Source organism: Bufo bufo, chromosome 4 (assembly GCF_905171765.1).
Source record: "Bufo bufo chromosome 4, aBufBuf1.1, whole genome shotgun sequence".
In the NCBI taxonomy this organism is placed as follows: domain Eukaryota; kingdom Metazoa; phylum Chordata; class Amphibia; order Anura; family Bufonidae; genus Bufo; species Bufo bufo.
The window spans coordinates 108,628,082-108,646,212 of record NC_053392.1 but is presented as its reverse complement, the minus strand read 5'-3'; the positions used below and the strand labels follow the sequence as shown (position 1 = coordinate 108,646,212).

Below are 18,131 nucleotides of genomic sequence, written 5' to 3'. Positions count from 1 at the left end.
TTATTGGAGAGGGGTCCACAGGGGTTATATCCCGGGCAGGTTTGGTGGGCACCGGTTGCTGGGTCCGGGGTGGAGAGTTACGGGATCTGACTGCCCCCTCCCAACAGAACCCCCTGTAAGATCCGGGTAGCCTCATAGCGCTCCACCAGGTCGACCATCTCCAGAGCATTACCTGGGGAGACCTGGCCAATCCATTGCTGGAGAGGGGGTGGCAGAGCCCTCTAGAACCTGTCTGCTAACAACCGGTCCAACATAGCAGTGGTGCTCAACACATCAGGTTGTAGCCACTTTTTCAACAGGTTAAGAAGGTCATAATAGTGGGGTCTCACGGGCTCCGCCGGGTTGAACCCCCACTGATACACCCGTTGGGCCCGGACCAGCACATTCACCGCCAGTCTTGCCAAAATCTCCCCTTTACCTTTGGGAAGTCGGCCGCTTGATCGTCCGGCAAGTCAAAAAACACCCGCTGGGGCTCTGATGTCAGAAACGGAGCGACGACCTCAGCCCACTGGTCTTGGGCCAGCTTTTCCCTGGTGGCCACTTTTTTATACATCGCCAGGTAGGTCTCGACTTCATCTGCGGGGGTCATTTTAGGGATCGCTGCACGTACTGCTTTCCGGGCATCTTGTACGCTTGGGGTTGCTCCTGCTGTCTGTCAAGCCATTACATGTAGCAGCAACTGGTTGGTCTCCTGCTGCTGTTTATTAGCCTCAAGTTGCTGCAGGTTAGCCTCCATGAGGGCCTTCATAACAGCCTCCATTTCGTCACGTGACACCGGTTTGAATCTAGCCGTTTTGATAAATGACATACAACTGTGTGTAAACCAAAAAATATTTCGGCGTTCAAGCCAGCCTTACTGCATCAGAAGGGGCATAGATTCCCGTGATATGAACATAGTCCTACCACTTTACAAATCGCTAGTCAGACCACACATGGAGTACTGTGTACAGTTCTGGGCTCCTGTAAACAAGGCAGACATAGCAGAGCTGGAGAGGGTTCAGAGGAGGGCAACTAAAGTAATAACTGGAATGGGGCAACTACAGTACCCTGAAAGATTATCAAAATTAGGGTTATTCACTTTAGAAAAAAGACGACTGAGGGGAGATCTAATTAATATGTATAAATATATCAGGGGTCAGTACAGAGATCTATCCCATCAGCTATTTATCCCCAGGACTGTGACTGTGACGAGGGGACATCCTCTGCGTCTGGAGGAAAGAAGATTTGTACACAAACATAGAAGAGGATTCTTTACGGTAAGAGCAGTGAGATTATGGAACTCTCTGCCTGAGGAGGTGGTGATGGTGAGTACAATAAAGGAACTCAAGAGGGGTCTGGACGTATTTCTGGAGCTTAATAATATTACAGGCTATAGCTACTAGAGAGGGGTCGTTGATCCAGGGAGTTATTCTGATTGCATGATTGGAGTCGGGAAGGAATTTTTTATTCCCCTAAAGTGGAGAAAATTGGCTTCTACCTCACAGGGTTTTTTGCCTTCCTCTGGATCAAGTTGCAGGATAACAGGCCGAACTGGATGGACAAATGTATTTTTTCGGCCTTATGTACTATGTTACTATGTTACCACTAATGCAGAAGGTTGTGAGTTTGAATCCCAGCAGAAACCTTTCTGATATATAGGCTAAATTTGATGTAAATACACTGGGGTGTCCGTAAGCACTGACTCCATATATGGAAATAGCTATATATGGAGTCAGAGCAGGGACTCCTAAGCCGCGGACTCACACTGAGGGATTCCCTCACTGTGCAGTGATCTTCTGCATAGAAATAGAGGCTAAACTAGATTTAAGTACACTGACTCGAGCATCGCGATGTGCCGAGCATAGCGATGCTCGAGCCGAACTGGTGTTCAGCCGAGCATGCTCATTCAACTCTAATGCTTCTAGTCGGTTAAGCACCATCCTGTCTTCCACAAAGTCCAGTCTCAGTAGCCAAGAGTCTGGTAAACAGAATCCTCACCCTTATACTCCTTCCACCCACCATGGAGAGTCTTGGCAAACAAGTGATCCCACACTCGGATATTCCGAGGAGCTGTTTTCATCGCCATTCTTTAATTTGGGCCTCTCGCCAAGCCCGCTTGGAGAGGGACATGAGGAGATCTTGTGCCCTGATTCCCAAATTCTGGAGCATCCACAGTCAGAAGATGACAGTGGGGAATGGCAATTAGTGTTTCATGAGGTGGATGATGATGAGACACAGTTGCCAATAAGTCAACCGCAATTAGCGTCTCAAGAGGTTCATGATGAGGATGAGACACAGTTGTCAATAACTGAGGTTGTTGTTAGGTCAACAAGTCAGGAGGATGACCAGAGTGAGGAAGTGGAAGAGGAGGTGCTGGATGATGAAGTCACTGACCCAACCTGGGAAGGTGGCAAGCCGATCAAGGACAGCAGTACAGAGGGGGAGGAATCCGGAGCACCACAACAGGCTGAAAGAGGCAGTGGGGTGGCAAAAGGGAGAAGGCGGGGCACACCAAACAGGCCCGCAACTTTTCCCCGGAGAACCCTCTTGCGGCAATTTCTCTTGCCAAGGGGTAGGTGTTTCCGCAGTCTGGGGCTTTTTTGAGGAAAGTGCGGACGATAAAAGACTTGTCATTTGCAACCTGTGCCATACCAAAATGAGCAGGGGCATGAAAACTAGCAACCTCACCACCACCAGCATGATCTGCTACATGGCTTCCAAGCACCCTAATAGGTGGACCGAACGCCTGGGTCCACAACCAGTGTCTGCGGGTCACACGATTGCCTCCTCTTCCCCTGTGTTACGTGCTGGACAATCTCCTGTCCAAGATGTCTATACCCCAGGCCTTTGAATGAAAGCGCAAATACCCAGCCACCCACCCACAGACCATAGCACTAAATGCGCACCTTTCCAAATTGCTGGCCCTGGAAATGTTACCATTTAGGCTTATGGACACTGAGTCTTTCCCCAGCCTGATGGTGGCGGCTGTCCAGCGGTACTCTGTCCCCAGCTGCCAATATTTTTCATGGTGTGCAGTCCCAGCCTTACACCAACATGTGTCCCCTAACATCACCCGTGCCCTGACCAACGCAGTTATTGGGAAGGTCCACTTAACGACTGACACATGGACAAGTGCTTTTGGCCAGGGATGCTACATTTCCCTGACGGCACACTGGTTGAATGTTGTGGAGGCCGGGAGCGAGTCATACCCTGGGATGGCACAGGTGCTACCGACGCCAAGGATTGCTGGCCCTACTTTCATCAGGATTTCTGCCACCATCTACATTAGTGGGTGCAACCCCCCTTTCTCTTCCTCCACCTCCTCCTCCACTTCCACCTCTGAATTATCATCTTGCAGCACCAGTCAGACATCAGTCAGTAGCTGGAAGCAGTGTAGCACTGCAGTGGGGAAACGGCAACATGCCGTGCTTAAACTGATCTGCTAAGGTGACAAACAGCACACTGCCGAAGAGCTGTGGCAGTGGATAAGGGACCAGACTGAGCTGTGGCTCTCGCCATAAACCTACAACCAGGCATGGTTGTGTCTGATAATGGCCGTAACTTGGCGGAAGCTTTGGAGCTCGGCAACTCACAGACATACCATGCCTAACCTACGTGTTCAACTTAATGGTTCAGCGGTTTCTCAAAACCTACCCCAATTTGCCTGAGCTACTGGTGAAGGTGCGCTGCGTGGGTGCCCATTTCTGCAAGTCATCGACAGCTACCGCCGGTCTGGCAATGCTGCAGCAGCGCATGCAATTGCCAGCTCACCGACTGTTGTGCGACGTCAGCACTCGCTGGAACTCCACGTTACACATGTTGGCCAGGCTTTGTGAGCAGCAGAGGGCAGTAGTGGAATACCAGCTGCAACATGGTCGTCGCCTTTCCAGTCAGCTTCCGCTCTTCATAAGCGACGAGTGTGCATTGATGTCTGACCTCTGTGAGGTTTTACGCAACTTTGAGGAATCAACACAGATGGTGAGCGGCGATAACGCTATTATCAGCATAACCATCGCACTTCTGTGTCTACTCAAACGCTTGCTGCTCACAATTAAGGCGGATGCTTTGCATGTGGAAGAGGTGGGAATGGGGGAAGACAGTACACAGGGTGATAGCCAGACCACCCTCAGTTCGTCTTCTCAGCGCAAATTGGATGATGAGGAGGAGGAGCAGGAGACGGTTGCCTCTGCTACAGAGGGTAGTACCCATGGAAGTTTTATTCCATCTGTTCAGCGTGCTGACTAGTTGACTCTTATAAAAATGAACAAGGCCTGGATTCCCCTTGACTTCGCTACTCCACCAGAGGAAAGCGGCTGAACATAAAGGCACTCTAAATGTGGCTTTTATGGTGTATTGAAAACATTGTATTCCCATGTACCCCTTCCACCACTAAAATGGGTATATGGTTCAATCTCCCTTTTCTCCCCCTCCCCCTCCATCATATCAACATGCTTATTAGGCTGCCCTCGCTCCTAATGTTTTAGAAGGTCAGCTCAGCAGCGGGCCCTCACCCATAATGTTTTAGAGGGTCACCAGCAGGCCCTCACCCATAATGTTTTTGAGGGTCACCAGCAGGCCCTCAACCATAATGTTTTAGAGGGTCAGCTCGGCAGCAGACCCTCACCCCTAAATTTTTTGATGGACAGCTCGGCAGCAGGCTTTCGCCAACCAAATTTTATAAATGGTCAGCTCAGCAGCAGGCCCTCGCCCACAAAATTTTTTAGATGGTCAGCTCGGCAGCAGGCCCTCGCCCACAAAATTTTTCAGATAGTCAGCTTGGCATCAGGCCCTTGCCCACAAATTTTTTTAGATGGTCAGCTCAGCAGCAGGCCCTCACCCCAAATGTTTTAGATGGTCAGCTCAGAAGCACGCCCTCGCCCCTAATGTTTTATAGGGTCACCAGCAGGCCCTTGCTCCTAATGTTTTTGAAAGTCACCAGCAGGCCATCAATGATAATTTTTCAAGGGTGTGTATGATGCCCTCCTTTATGTGTAATAAAGGGTGTATTGGAGTGCCGGTTCCTTGTTATTTTTGGCAGCCCTTTCCCTTAGTGCTTAGGCTTTATGAGTGTAGGAGTCCCACTACCTGAACAATTGTACCACAATATGAATGAGGCCCTCCTTTATGTGAAATACAGGTTGTATCGGAGTGCTTTTTCCTTGTAATTTTTGGCAGCACTTGCACTTTATATACAAGTAAATATACAGGAAAGAATGTTTTTTAACAATTTTTTCCTCTAAAATCGATTTTATCTTCAGTTTGGTGCATATTATTGTCAGTCTGTAAAAGTGGCGTACTACTCGGACAACATCGTTCCCACTAGCGACCTCAAAGTCCAAGATTCATCCAGACATCCTCCCCATGCTGTTCCAGAACCATTTCAGTGGTGTTTCCATTAATTTTTGACCTTTTCATATGAACCAGACACCCTCCCCTCTTCAGAGCAGGGGGTGCCTGGTTTAATGCTCTGGTTCTCCCATTGACTTCCATTGTGCTCGGGTGCTTGGTAGCTTCACGAGGTGTTCTACTCGAGCACCCGAGCACTTTGGTGCTTGACCAACACTAGTGACCATCCTACTTCTTCCTCCCTCTGGGTTTTGCCCTCCAGCATAGACATTAAAATGGCGCTGTATGCAGTTTTATACAATTCATCTGAAACATGTAATAAAAGCTTCAGATCCGTTTGTTGGACAAATTTTTGTGAAATTCATAGCAAATCCAGTTAATGTAGAATTGATTTGCTTAACCCTTATCTGTGTCTGCCCATCTATATCAATCCTATCTATATATCTATCTGTCTACCTATCTGTCTATCTATCTAATCTATCATCTATTTTGCTGGGCATCTGATAGAAGCCATCTGCTCCTATTATCTTATACATATTTATAGGTTTCTCTTATGACAAAAGTCAAGCATATGATTATGATATGTTTATTTCTATATGAACGAGTAGTAGGGCACACCTACACTTGGACACACATAGGAGATTTAGTAAATACAATTTATTCAAACAAACACTGTGTGCAATAACACATATGTATAATAACACGTAAAATATAATTAAACAAATATTTGCATGCTATAAATTCTCATAAAAATGAATAAAATCTAAAAAAAATGTACACTGAATCACACACTTGAATGTAGTCCTGAAAAAAGGGAGCCTGATATAGACAGAGAAGGATAGATCCTTCCAATTATGTTTGTCTATGAAATAATGCTTATATAGCAAGTCAGAAATGTTCAGCTCTTTAAAGATAGTTCGTAGTATTCAGGAATTACAAGGCAAAGTTCACAGGAGTATATGGTCTTGTCACTTATATTCCTTTTGTTTGGTTTTGGTGTCCCAAAGCTCACTTTATATATGCACTAGTTCAGCGATAGTTTTTTACTCACGGTTGTGCCGGCTGTATTGCGGTTAGCGTGGCGTCCCACGTATGTTCCGCTTGCAGGCAGTAATATAGCTTCCAGGGTATGGATCCAGGGATCTTTGGTCATCAATTGCAGGAGTGCTGCAGTTAGGAATTTGTAGGTGGAGATTCCTACCAGGTGCTCTGATTAAACAGCAGACTGGTTTTTACTGCAGCCATCAGTCTTAGATTTTCTCCTACCAATTTTGTCAGATACCGATCCCTTTCCTTATAGTTGGTATAAAGCGCTTCGATACTCCGGTTATATATTCAGTTTCATGGGATCCTCTTTTACCAAACGCGTTTCGGAGTTGGCTACGACTCCTTCCTCAGTGGCTAGTGTTCCCATGAGACTGATCGTCTTTTATATCCAGCTATCCAGGTGTGAGTTAATTCAGATGTAATAAAAACATGGAGTGGAATTTTCTGACCATTCGCAATGCTATTATAGCAAACATATTTATATCTGTGTATATTTCCAATATGAAGTTTAAATGCGGTCTATAAAATGTGCAGAAATATACTCCGCTGAATGTTATGAATACATTCATCCTTGTTATTCCTTACTAATTAAAAAACAATAACAGTGCTCTCTATGCGGTTTTCTTTGTATTAGATCATGTAAAGAGAATATATATTAGGCTACTCTCACACTACCGTTCAGAACGGATCCGTCTGATGTCTACTCAGACGGATCCGCTCATATAATGCAGACTTGTCTGCATTATATCTTAGAAAAAAAAATTAAATTTAAGTGTGAAAGTAGCTTCAGACGGATCCGTCCAGACCCCACACCGAAAGCCAACGGGGGACGGACCCGCCCGAAGATTGAGCAATATTGTGTCATCCTCAAACGGATCCGTCCCCACTGACCCACACTGCAAGCCCGGGCGGATCCGCTTGCCTCCGCACGGCCAGGCGGACACCCGAACGCTGCTTGTCCGCTAAGCGGAGTGGAGGCTGAACGCTGCCAGACTGATGCACTCCGAGCGGATCCGCATCCACTCAGAATGCATTAGGGCAGTACGGATGCGTTCGGGGCCGCCCGCGAGCCCTAGTCTGACCTCGTATTCAATCTTATTTTGTCAACTCTGTAATATGCTAATTAATACAAAGAATAACCAGAGTGAACAAAAACTGGAGTCAATAGAGCATGTAAGCAATATCGATTTATGTCAGCCTTTTATCCCAAACAATTTTAACCCCTACAAACAATCTTGTATTTTGCTATATGTGTACATAGGGGTATTTGGCTGAACTGTTTAATGATCATTATTCTCTATCATTAATGTTGTTTTTACTGTTATTTTTTATTCCAAGCGGATTTAACCCTTGCAGTAATATTGCGTTTTTCTATATATATATACATCAGGACAAGAAATTTTTTTGTATTCTTTGTAAATATTATGAAATCTAATTAATATGAGCAGATAGATGTACATATAATACTAAAAAATTATAAAATTGAGAATTTTATAAAATTATTAAAATTATAAATATATTCTTTGCTTTTGTTTGATCATTTAGATAAATTTCATCGCGTTCTTGAATTATGTGAAGTAGAATAGGGAGGACAGTGACTTCACATAATTCAAGAACGCAATGAAATTTATCTAAATGATCAAACAAAAGCAAAGAATATATTTATAATTTTAATAATTTTATAAAATTCTCAATTTTATAATTTTTTTGTATTATATGTACATCTATCTGCTCATCTTAATTAGATTTCATAATATTTACAAAGAATACAAAAAAAATTCTTGTCCTGATGTATATATATATATATAGAAAAACGCAATATTACTGCAAGGGTTAAATCCGCTTGGAATAAAAAATAACAGTAAAAACAACATTAATAATCATTAAACAGTTCAGCCAAATACCCCTATGTACACATATAGCAAAATACAAGATTGTCTGTAGGGGTTAAAATTGTTTGGGATAAAAGGCTAACATAAATCGATATTGCTTACATGCTCTATTGACTCCAGTTTTTGTTCACTCTGGTTATTCTTTGTATTAATTAGCATATTACAGAGTTGACAAAATAAGATTGAATACGAGGTCAGACTAGGGCTCGCGGGCGGCCCCGAACGCATCCGTACTGCCCTAATGCATTCTGAGTGGATGCAGATCCGCTCGGAGTGCATCAGTCTGGCAGCGTTCAGCCTCCGCTCTGCTCAGCGGACAAGCAGCGTTCGGGTGTCCGCCTGGCCGTGCGGAGGCAAGCGGATCCGCCCGGGCTTGCAGTGTGGGTCAGTGGGGACGGATCCGTTTGAGGATGACACAATATTGCTCAATCTTTGGGCGGGTCCGTCCCCCGTTGGCTTTCGGTGTGGGGTCTGGACGGATCCGTCTGAAGCTACTTTCACACTTAAATAAAAAAAAAATTCTAAGATATAATGCAGACGGATTCGTTCTGAACGGATCCCAAGTCTGCATTATATGAGCGGATCCGTCTGAGTAGACATCAGACGGATCCGTTCTGAACGGTAGTGTGAGAGTAGCCTAATATATATTCTCTTTACATGATCTAATACAAAGAAAACCGCATAGAGAGCACTGTTATTGTTTTTTAATTAGTAAGGAATAACAAGGATGAATGTATTCATAACATTCAGCGGAGTATATTTCTGCACATTTTATAGACCGCATTTAAACTTCATATTGGAAATATACACAGATATAAATATGTTTGCTATAATAGCATTGCGAATGGTCAGAAAATTCCACTCCATGTTTTTATTACATCTGAATTAACTCACACCTGGATAGCTGGATATAAAAGACGATCAGTCTCATGGGAACACTAGCCACTGAGGAAGGAGTCGTAGCCAACTCCGAAACGCGTTTGGTAAAAGAGGATCCCATGAAACTGAATATATAACCGGAGTATCGAAGCGATGACCAAAGATCCCTGGATCCATACCCTGAAAGCTACATTACTGCCTGCAAGCGGAACATACGTGGGACGCCACGCTAACCACAATACAGCCGGCACAACTGTGAGTAAAAAACTATCGCTGAACTAGTGCATATATAAAGTGAGCTTTGGGACACCAAAACCAAACAAAAGGAATATAAGTGACAAGACCATATACTCCTGTGAACTTTGCCTTGTAATTCCTGAATACTACGAACTATCTTAAAGAGCTGAACATTTCTGACTTGCTATATAAGCATTATTTCATAGACAAACATAATTGGAAGGATCTATCCTTCTCTGTCTATATCAGGCTCCCTTTTTTTCAGGACTACATTCAAGTGTGTGATTCAGTGTACATTTTTATAGATTTTAATATTTTTATGAGAATTTATAGCATGCAAATATGTGTTTAATTATATTTTACGTGTTATTATACATATGTGTTATTGCACACAGTGTTTGTTTGAATAAATTGTATTTACTAAATCTCCTATGTGTGTCCAAGTGTAGGTGTGCCCTACTACTCGTTCATATATACATTTTTTTCCGAAGATTGGGTGTAATCTTCATTGTAGGTGCACCCACTCCTATCATTGTCCAGGAAGTGAGCCCTCTCTAAACACTATGTTTATTTCTATGTCATTTGTTATATTGTACTTTACTTTTCCATTTGGACATTTTGTAACCACATCTTTCTGAACTACTCTATTATATTTTCTTTTGCAGCCTGAAAACATATCCTGCAGTAATGATTAGATCATTGAGGATACTAGTCTTGTTTCTTCTGCTTACAACCATCGGGTTCTTTTATGGAGTTACCCACAGGCAGAATATCATCCATTACATGGTTTTTAACTCAAAAGGAAGAATATTCAATGGATTTTCCTCATTTATGCTACTGAATAAAGGGTTCAACCCCATACATGGTAGGACAAATTACACAGAGGTAGCAAACGATAAAGAATCAAGTATCCAGGAAAATATGTTACTGGAGACCATGACTACACTTTCAAGCACTACAGAGATTAATGTTCTCAGGTCTCCAGCTGAAGTGTTAAAAGAAGGTGATGCGATCATATTTTTAGAAACTTCAGATCGATTGGAACTCCCTTCATTAGTTTTATGTGCCGTAGAGTCAGCAGCTCGTGTGTATATAAACCAACCAGTGGCCTTCTTCTTAAAAGGATTAAATAATACCAACACTGAAGAAATGGTGAAGAGACATTTCCCAATGCTCTCACCTCTGAGGAACATTTATTTCTTCCCCCTGATTTTAGAGGAAGTGTTTACTGACACTCCACTTCACTCCTGGTACAAGAAGGTAAAGTGCAGCAAAATTTATTTTTTACTAGCAGTAAGGTCATAACTGTGAACAAATGTAAAGCCTTTTATGTAACTTGTGAAATCTTGCACATGCACCTAGGGTACTGCTGCTTGTGCAAACGAGAGATTTCAGGGCCGGGCGTATGAGCATTGAGTAAGTCTGGCCCTATCAATCTCACTGGGAGGCTAAGTTGCAACAGAGAGAGGTGGAGAGCAGTGCTCTGAGGAATTAGACCAACCTAAAAATAAGATTTTTTTTTGCTTCAGTAATAATGATTAAAGGGAAAAAGGGCTCCTTTTAGTCACCATGATCAACCTTCCCTGACAGTATGCCTGGTTTATTAGGGATGATCAAGGTCACAGATGCTCATTCACTGATCTCGATCCATTGATCCACTGCGCAAAACTGTACAACACAAGTTCTACCATTGATCTAGCATTTTAAATCTGAGTGAAAGCACCTAAAAAACTATTCCAAGCAACGTGTCAGGGCATCTCACTTTCCTAATGTAATTTTTTTGTTGAAGTTTTTAAAATCATATAAAATATGCAGGGTAGTGGACTAAAACATAATTGATTGATAATGTAATAATAGGGCTAAATCCGTTTATTTCTCAACACAATATCTCAATACAGTTTAAAACATTTTTATTTTTTATTTTTTTAGTTAGTGGTTAGTGGGGTTACCAGTAGTAATGAGTAAAGTTTTCAAAAATTCTATTCGGCTGCTTTGTCGAATTTTAACAAGAAATTTGATTTGTTACAAAGTACTTTGTCACAATCGCATTCCATTGTATGTAGTGGGCACAATGAAGGGGAATGACAATCGCTCCACCCCCCATCATTGTACCCCATCAGATTCTACATTCAACGCTGATCGTGGCCTCTGAGAGTCACACTGAGGCCTTTCAGGGGTTAATCAGGGGTTAAAAAAAGTACATACCCACCTCATCCATTTGATAGCGGAGAGGCCGTTGCGGCCATCTTGATTGAAAAAAACGCTGCAAATTGTGCCCTCGCTGACATAATGACATCACCACATCATCACACTGGGCAAACATGTTTTCTTCAATCAAGATGGCCATGATGGCCTCTCCGTGATCAAATGAATGAGGTGAGTATGTATTTTTTTTTACCGCCATTTCAGGAAAAATTGATTTGTTACCACGAAGTGCGAGGAGATTTACTTTCGTGGTGAATAAAATTTTTCCTCAAATTCAGATCAAAGTCCTCTTCGAATAATTTGATTCGCTGAACACTAAAAAACAGCATATAGGTGATCACTTCACCAAAACACAGGGTAATGCACAAAATCTGTGAGTGATAATGTGCTATTAGGCATCAGGCCTCAATCATCTGTTAGTCTCCACACGGTTGCAAGTTTTTGGGGAGGTTGCTCAATTTAATTAAACCAGCATGTACATGATCAGTACACCAATACACAGGGTGGTGCACAAGATTATCTGTGAGTGATAACGATAGCAACTCTCTACACGCTGCCAATTTTACATTGAATATATTGAAAACAGCATATAAGTGATTACTACTCCAATACACAAGTAGTGCACAACATTAATTGTAAGGCCCAAAAATGTCAGGGATACGGAAGGGTTACAAACAAAAGACCCAGAGCCAGAATGTGGGTAGTAACAGCACCAGTTATCCAGCTAGTAGAAATAGAAGTAGTAGTAGAAGTAGTAGAAGTAGTAGTAGAAGTAGTAGTAGTAGTAGTAGTAGTAGTAGTAGTAGTAGTAGTAGTAGTAGTAGTAGTAGTAGTAGTAGTAGTAGTAGTAGTAGTAGTAGTCTGCAGTTGTCCCTGCTGGCTTTGGAAAAGTGCAACATTATGATTGAGGAGAAAGAGGATGAGGTTGCAGATTGGATGGCTAATTCCTCCTCTCAGTCACAGCAGGATGACGTGAAGGTGACTTCAGAGTCTGGCACCATGCCGTAGAGCCAGGGGTCACAGCGTTCCTTGTGCCCCTCCTCCTTGCAACCCCAGAGAAGGCTTTCAGTGGATCCCTCTCAGTCTTCACTCCCCCTTCCTAGTAGGATGCGTTCCTTTTCTCTAAGAAGTGGCAAGAAAACCCCACCACACCCTATGGCAGATAATCAAGAGAGACATGTGAGAGAGCAGTCAGTGTCTGTACTGCCCTAAAGAGGAAGTTGAGGAGAAAGCTCATGCAAAGCTATGTTGGTGGTGGTAGTAGTGGCACCCATAGCCATGGTATTGGCATTGGGGGCAGCGACTGTGGCAATCAGGGCAAATGCAGGGGAGGGGGATAAAGAACCCACTATGATGTCCCACAGTCTAATAGAAACAAAAGGGAAGGTAAGGACGATTTTAAACTGGACAGAACCTGGGAGCAGGGTTGGGATGCTGAGAAGGGGACAACATCAGAGGAGGAGGGTGCTGGAGGCAGCAATAAAGAGCAGAGGTCACATACCTCCCAAAGAACAGCCAGGGCCATGTCTGCTTCAGGATTTGGAGATGCAATGACAATGTGCCAAAACTAAGCTGAGCTCGGCACCCTCTAGCTTTGCGAGTATCTCCCATCTGGCAATTTTTATCCACACTGCCAGCAGACATAAGCATTAGGGATGGACAAACATCGTCCGGGACAATTTGCGAACGCGATCGAGCGAACGCGATCAAATGTTTGCGAACCGCAAGTTCGCGGCGGCCCCCATTTACTTTAATGGCAGGCGAACCTGAAAAACCTTCAAGTCAAATTTGAAGCCACCAAATACTTACTAGAAGTGCGCAAATCGCCCCACAATGTAGACAGTGACATAACAGAGGGGGATCAATGGCAAAAATTCCCCCCAAAAATATGTATTTTAATCAGGCTATTTTTTTGCGTCTTAAAGGGAAATTCTCAGAAATGTGCCCTGCTGGAGCCTAGAAAAATTTTACGGGAGTAAGGTCCTTAAAAATTAGGCATTCACCTGACATAAAAGAAATTGTGATTATTTGGCTCGAGGTACATTATGCGGACAATGGATACAAATTTTAATGTACGCCACTGGAGTATAGGCCCCAAACATTAGTCATTCACCAGACAGAAAAGTACAAGTAATTATGTTGTGGCTGGAGGTATATTAGACGGTCATTGGATATCAATTTTAATGCAGGCCAGTGGACTATAGGCCCCAAAAATTATTCTTTCAACGTACAGAAAAGCACAATTGATAATGTGGCTAGAGGTAATTTAGGCTGTCACCGTATAACAATTTTACTGTTGGCCAGTTAGATTACAGGCCCCAAAAATTATGCATTCCACCGTACATTAAAGATCAAGTGATTATGTGGCTGGAGGTATATTAGACGGTCAATGGATATCAATTTTACTGCAGGCCAGAGGACTACAGGCCCCAAAAAGTATTGATTCAACATACAGAAAAGCACAATTGATAATGTGGCTGGAGGTACATTAGGCGGTCACCTTATAACAATTTTACTGTTGGCCAGTTAGATTATAGGCCCCAAAAATTATGCATTCACCGTACATAAATGATCAAGTGATTATGTAGCTGTAGGTATATTAGATGGCCATCCAATATGAATTTTACTGCAGGCCAGTGTAGTACAGGCCCCAAACATTAGGCATTCACTGGACAGAAAAGAACAAGTAATTATGTGGCTGCAGGTATATTAGACGGTCATTAGATATCAATTTTACTGCAGGCCAGTACAAACAGATGTCAGATACATATGTTTAAAAGAAAAAAAAAAAAAGTAAATTGGATTAAAAACATGGCTAATGAAATCCCCCCCTCTTGAAAAAACTCCAAATGATAATAGTTGAAATTCGATAACACGTGGTCGTCACAGGTGTTGAATTCCTCCGAAGTCCCAAACATTAGGCATTCACCAGACAGAAAAGGCCTTTTATGCCGCTGTATTTACCTAAGACAGGGACCATTATTTGTTCTGGGTGGTGACAGATATTTGTGGGGTGTCATGAGGAAATTCAATTAAACGTGGTTGTCAAAGGTGTTCAATTCCTCCGAGATCCATGCCTCATTCAATTTTAGAAATGTGAGGTAGTCGTGAGCTAGGCGAGTGCGCTTATCGTTCACGATCCCCTCTGCTGCGCTGAACGTCCTTTCGGACAAGACACTCGACGAGGGACAAGCCAAGAGTTCCATGGCAAATTGTGCCAGCTCCGCCACAGGTCAAGCCTGCACACCCAGTAGTCAAGGAGTTCCTCGCTTTTCAGAGCGTCCACATCGGCCGTCAACCCGATGTAGTCGGACACCTGTCGGTCTAGTCATTCCCTGAGGCTGGATCCTGAGGGAAGCTGTCAATGGGTTGGCTGCAAGAATGATCTCATATCCGAAATGACCAACACATCTTCAAACCGCCCTCTTCTTGCATGCTCTGTAGGATTGGTACCCCAACTATTTCTCTGTGGGTGGAAATCGCTCTGCCAGCGCTCGCAACAGCAGAATGCAGCATCTCTCGAAGCAAGGCCTGAAAATGCTGCATTCTGACATGTGATGCTGGTAACATGTCCACCATTTTGTTTTTGTACCATGGCCACCCAGTACTAGTCCTTGTCCTTTATGCTTTTTATTCGGGGGTCCCTCTTTAAACACTGGAGCATGAAGACCCCAATTTGCACTAAATTGGAAGCGGTGGAGAGGCCTGGCTCCTCCTCATCGCCCAGAAGAATGTCGTCCTCGGTCTCCTCCCCCCATCCACAGACAACACCAGGGATCCCCTGGGAATTCATTCAGCATTGCGACCTCCTCCTCTTCCTGCTCCTGCTCCTCGACGGATTGATAAATGACACCACGCAATGCACTCTCCAGAAAGAAGGCGTAAGGTACGATGTCACTGATGGCGCCCTGGCTGCGCCTGACCAGTTTGGTGATCTCATCAAATGGCCGCAGAAGTCTGCATGCGTCGTGCATGAGCAGCCAATGGCGCTGTGAAAAAAAACCAAGCTCCCCAGAACCTGTCATGCCGCAGAGTTCGTAATGGTAGTCATTAACTGCACGTTTCTGCTGAAGAAGCCTATCAAGCATATACAAGGTGGAGTTCCAGAGCGTAGGGCAGTCACAAATCAACATCTGATGGGCAAGTGGTGTTGCCGCTGAATGTCAGCAAGACGAGCAATGGCCATGTAAGATTTTGTAAAATGGCCAGATATTTTCCTGGCCTGCTGCAAGACGTCCTGGACCCCAGGGTATTTGGCAGCAAATCACTGCACAACTAAGTTTAGGACGTGTGTCATTTTGCCCTGTTTCAGCACGCTCAGCAGATTGGCACCGTTCTCGCACACCACTTTACCAACTGTCAAATTGAGCGAGGTTAGCCACTGATCAGTCTGTGACCGCAGAGCTGAAAGAAATACAGGACCAGAGTGACTCTTGGCTTCCAGGCACAACAGCCGAAGCACAGCATGCAAACGTCTGACCTGGCATGTCGAATAGGTTCTGAGAAGCTTGGAGGGTGCAGCGGAAGAGGCAGTAGCAGTGGAAAAGGAGGAGTCAGCCGAGGAGGAGACGGAGGATGGAGTAGGAGGAGGAGAAGAAGAGGCAGGCCTTCACGCAATCCACACGGGTGCCACGGGTTACATGCCTGGCGGCCATCAGAAGGTTTACCCAGTGGGCAGTAAAAGTTATGTACCTTCCCTGCCCATGTTTGCTAGACCATGTGTCTGTGATCAGATGTATCTTGGCACCGACACTGTGTGCCAGAGATATATTAACTTGCCGCTGAAAGTGGCCTTATACTTCAGGGATGCCCTTCTGGGAGAAATATTTCCTTTCCGGGGAACTTCCATTGCGGTGTGCCAATGGCCACAAATTTTCTAAAGGCCTCCGAGTCCACCAATTTATAATGCAGTAGTTGGTGGGCTAGCAGTTCTGACAAGCCAGCAGTCAACCGTTGGGCAAGAGGATTATCCGGCGTCATCATTTTTTTACGCTCGAAAATTTGCGCCACGGAAGCCTGCCTTGTGCCAGATTAACGTGACGACGGGAAGGTGGAGTGGAGGACAAATGGGAGGAGAGAGCAGAAGGAGAAGAGGCAGGACGTGGAGCACCAGGAGTGTGGCTTTGTGGGTTCTGACATCGTTGCTCACACTGGACTCAGTGATGGGAGGCCAGGTGCCTAGGTGAGTGTTGGGGTTACCGCAACTTATGCGTTGACAGCACAGGCTTCAGATGGCAACACTATTATCAGCAGCTGATACGTTAAAAAAAAGCCCACATTGCGGAGCCATGTTCCGGCATCCTGGGAGGGCAATATGTGACCATGCATGGTGGATGGCTTGCTCCAGATAGATTTGCAGTGTGCTTTTTGCCTTCTGTGCACTGCGAGTTCTATATGCTTCTCCTCCTTCTACCCCCTATCTGCTGCTCCGTCTCTCCCTCTGAACTCCCCTACTCTTCCTCTCTTGTGAGCACCCAAGTGACATCCATCGACACTTCATCATCGTCACCATTACCACCACTGACATTATAGATCTCGGAGTAGACAGCAACAGCGGGGACCACCCTCCTTTGGCTGATCTGGATACTGTCGTCAGACCGCTGGGTGGCGGCTGTTGCTACCTCCTCTTCCTCACCCGATGCCAAAAATGGCTGCGCATCAGTAAGGTCTGGGAATTGATGGTAAAATAATTCCTCTGACTCGAGTGGAGGGGCTATGGTGGTGGTGGTGTTGTCTTTGGGGGTGCACACAGCAGAGAGTGAGGAGGGTGCAGATACAGAGGATGAGGAGGGTGCAGAAGCAGATGGCTGAGTAAGCCACTCAACCAACTCTGATGCGTCCTTTGACGTAATCGCACACGCACCTTCTCCAACTTCCCACTTAGGCTCCGGCCTAGTGCACCTGCCGACCCCCACTACCCCTGCAGAATGGCCTGCCTCTTCCTCTGCCTGTCATTTTCAAAATAACTCTATGACAAAGTCCCTATAGAAGATCAGTTTTTATGGAAGCATGTATATAGAACCCCTTAATCAGTTTTTTTGGAGTGGGCAACTGGTATATCACACCAGTTGCAATTAGTTGTTCTAATGGTGTTTGTCACTGTATAGCTGCAGTATCTCAGCAGAACCGCACACAAATGCTGCACTATACAAATGCACTATATAGAAATTATATTATAGGTATATTACACCCCTGCCTCAATCAGATTTTTTGGTGGGGCAACTGGTATATCAGACCAGTTGCAATTAGTTGTTCCAATTATGTTTGTCACTCTGTATAGCTGCGGCATCTCTACAGAACAACAGACAAATGCTGCACAATTCAAATGCACTATATATAAATTATATTCTAGGTATATCGCACCGCTGCCTCAATCAGATTTTTTTGGGGGCAACTGTTATATCACACCAGTTGCAATTAAATGTTCCATTGACGTTTGTCCCTCTGTTTAGCTGCGGTTTCTCAGTAGAACCGCACACAAATGCTACACAATAAAATGCACTATATAGTAATTATATTATAGGTATATCGCACCCCTGCCTCAAT

At 44.4% G+C, this 18,131-nt stretch overlaps 1 protein-coding gene across 1 annotated transcript in view; it reads left to right on the top strand.

Annotated features, from left to right (window-relative positions):
- Positions 1-10,316: 10,316 nt before the first annotated feature.
- LOC120999029 (alpha-1,4-N-acetylglucosaminyltransferase-like) overlaps positions 10,317-18,131 on the top strand; it is a 68,024-nt gene continuing 60,209 nt past the window's right edge. The window contains exon 1 of the mRNA XM_040429908.1: positions 10,317-10,640. Coding sequence (XP_040285842.1) covers positions 10,317-10,640 — 324 coding nt within the window. The remainder of the gene's footprint in view (positions 10,641-18,131) is intronic.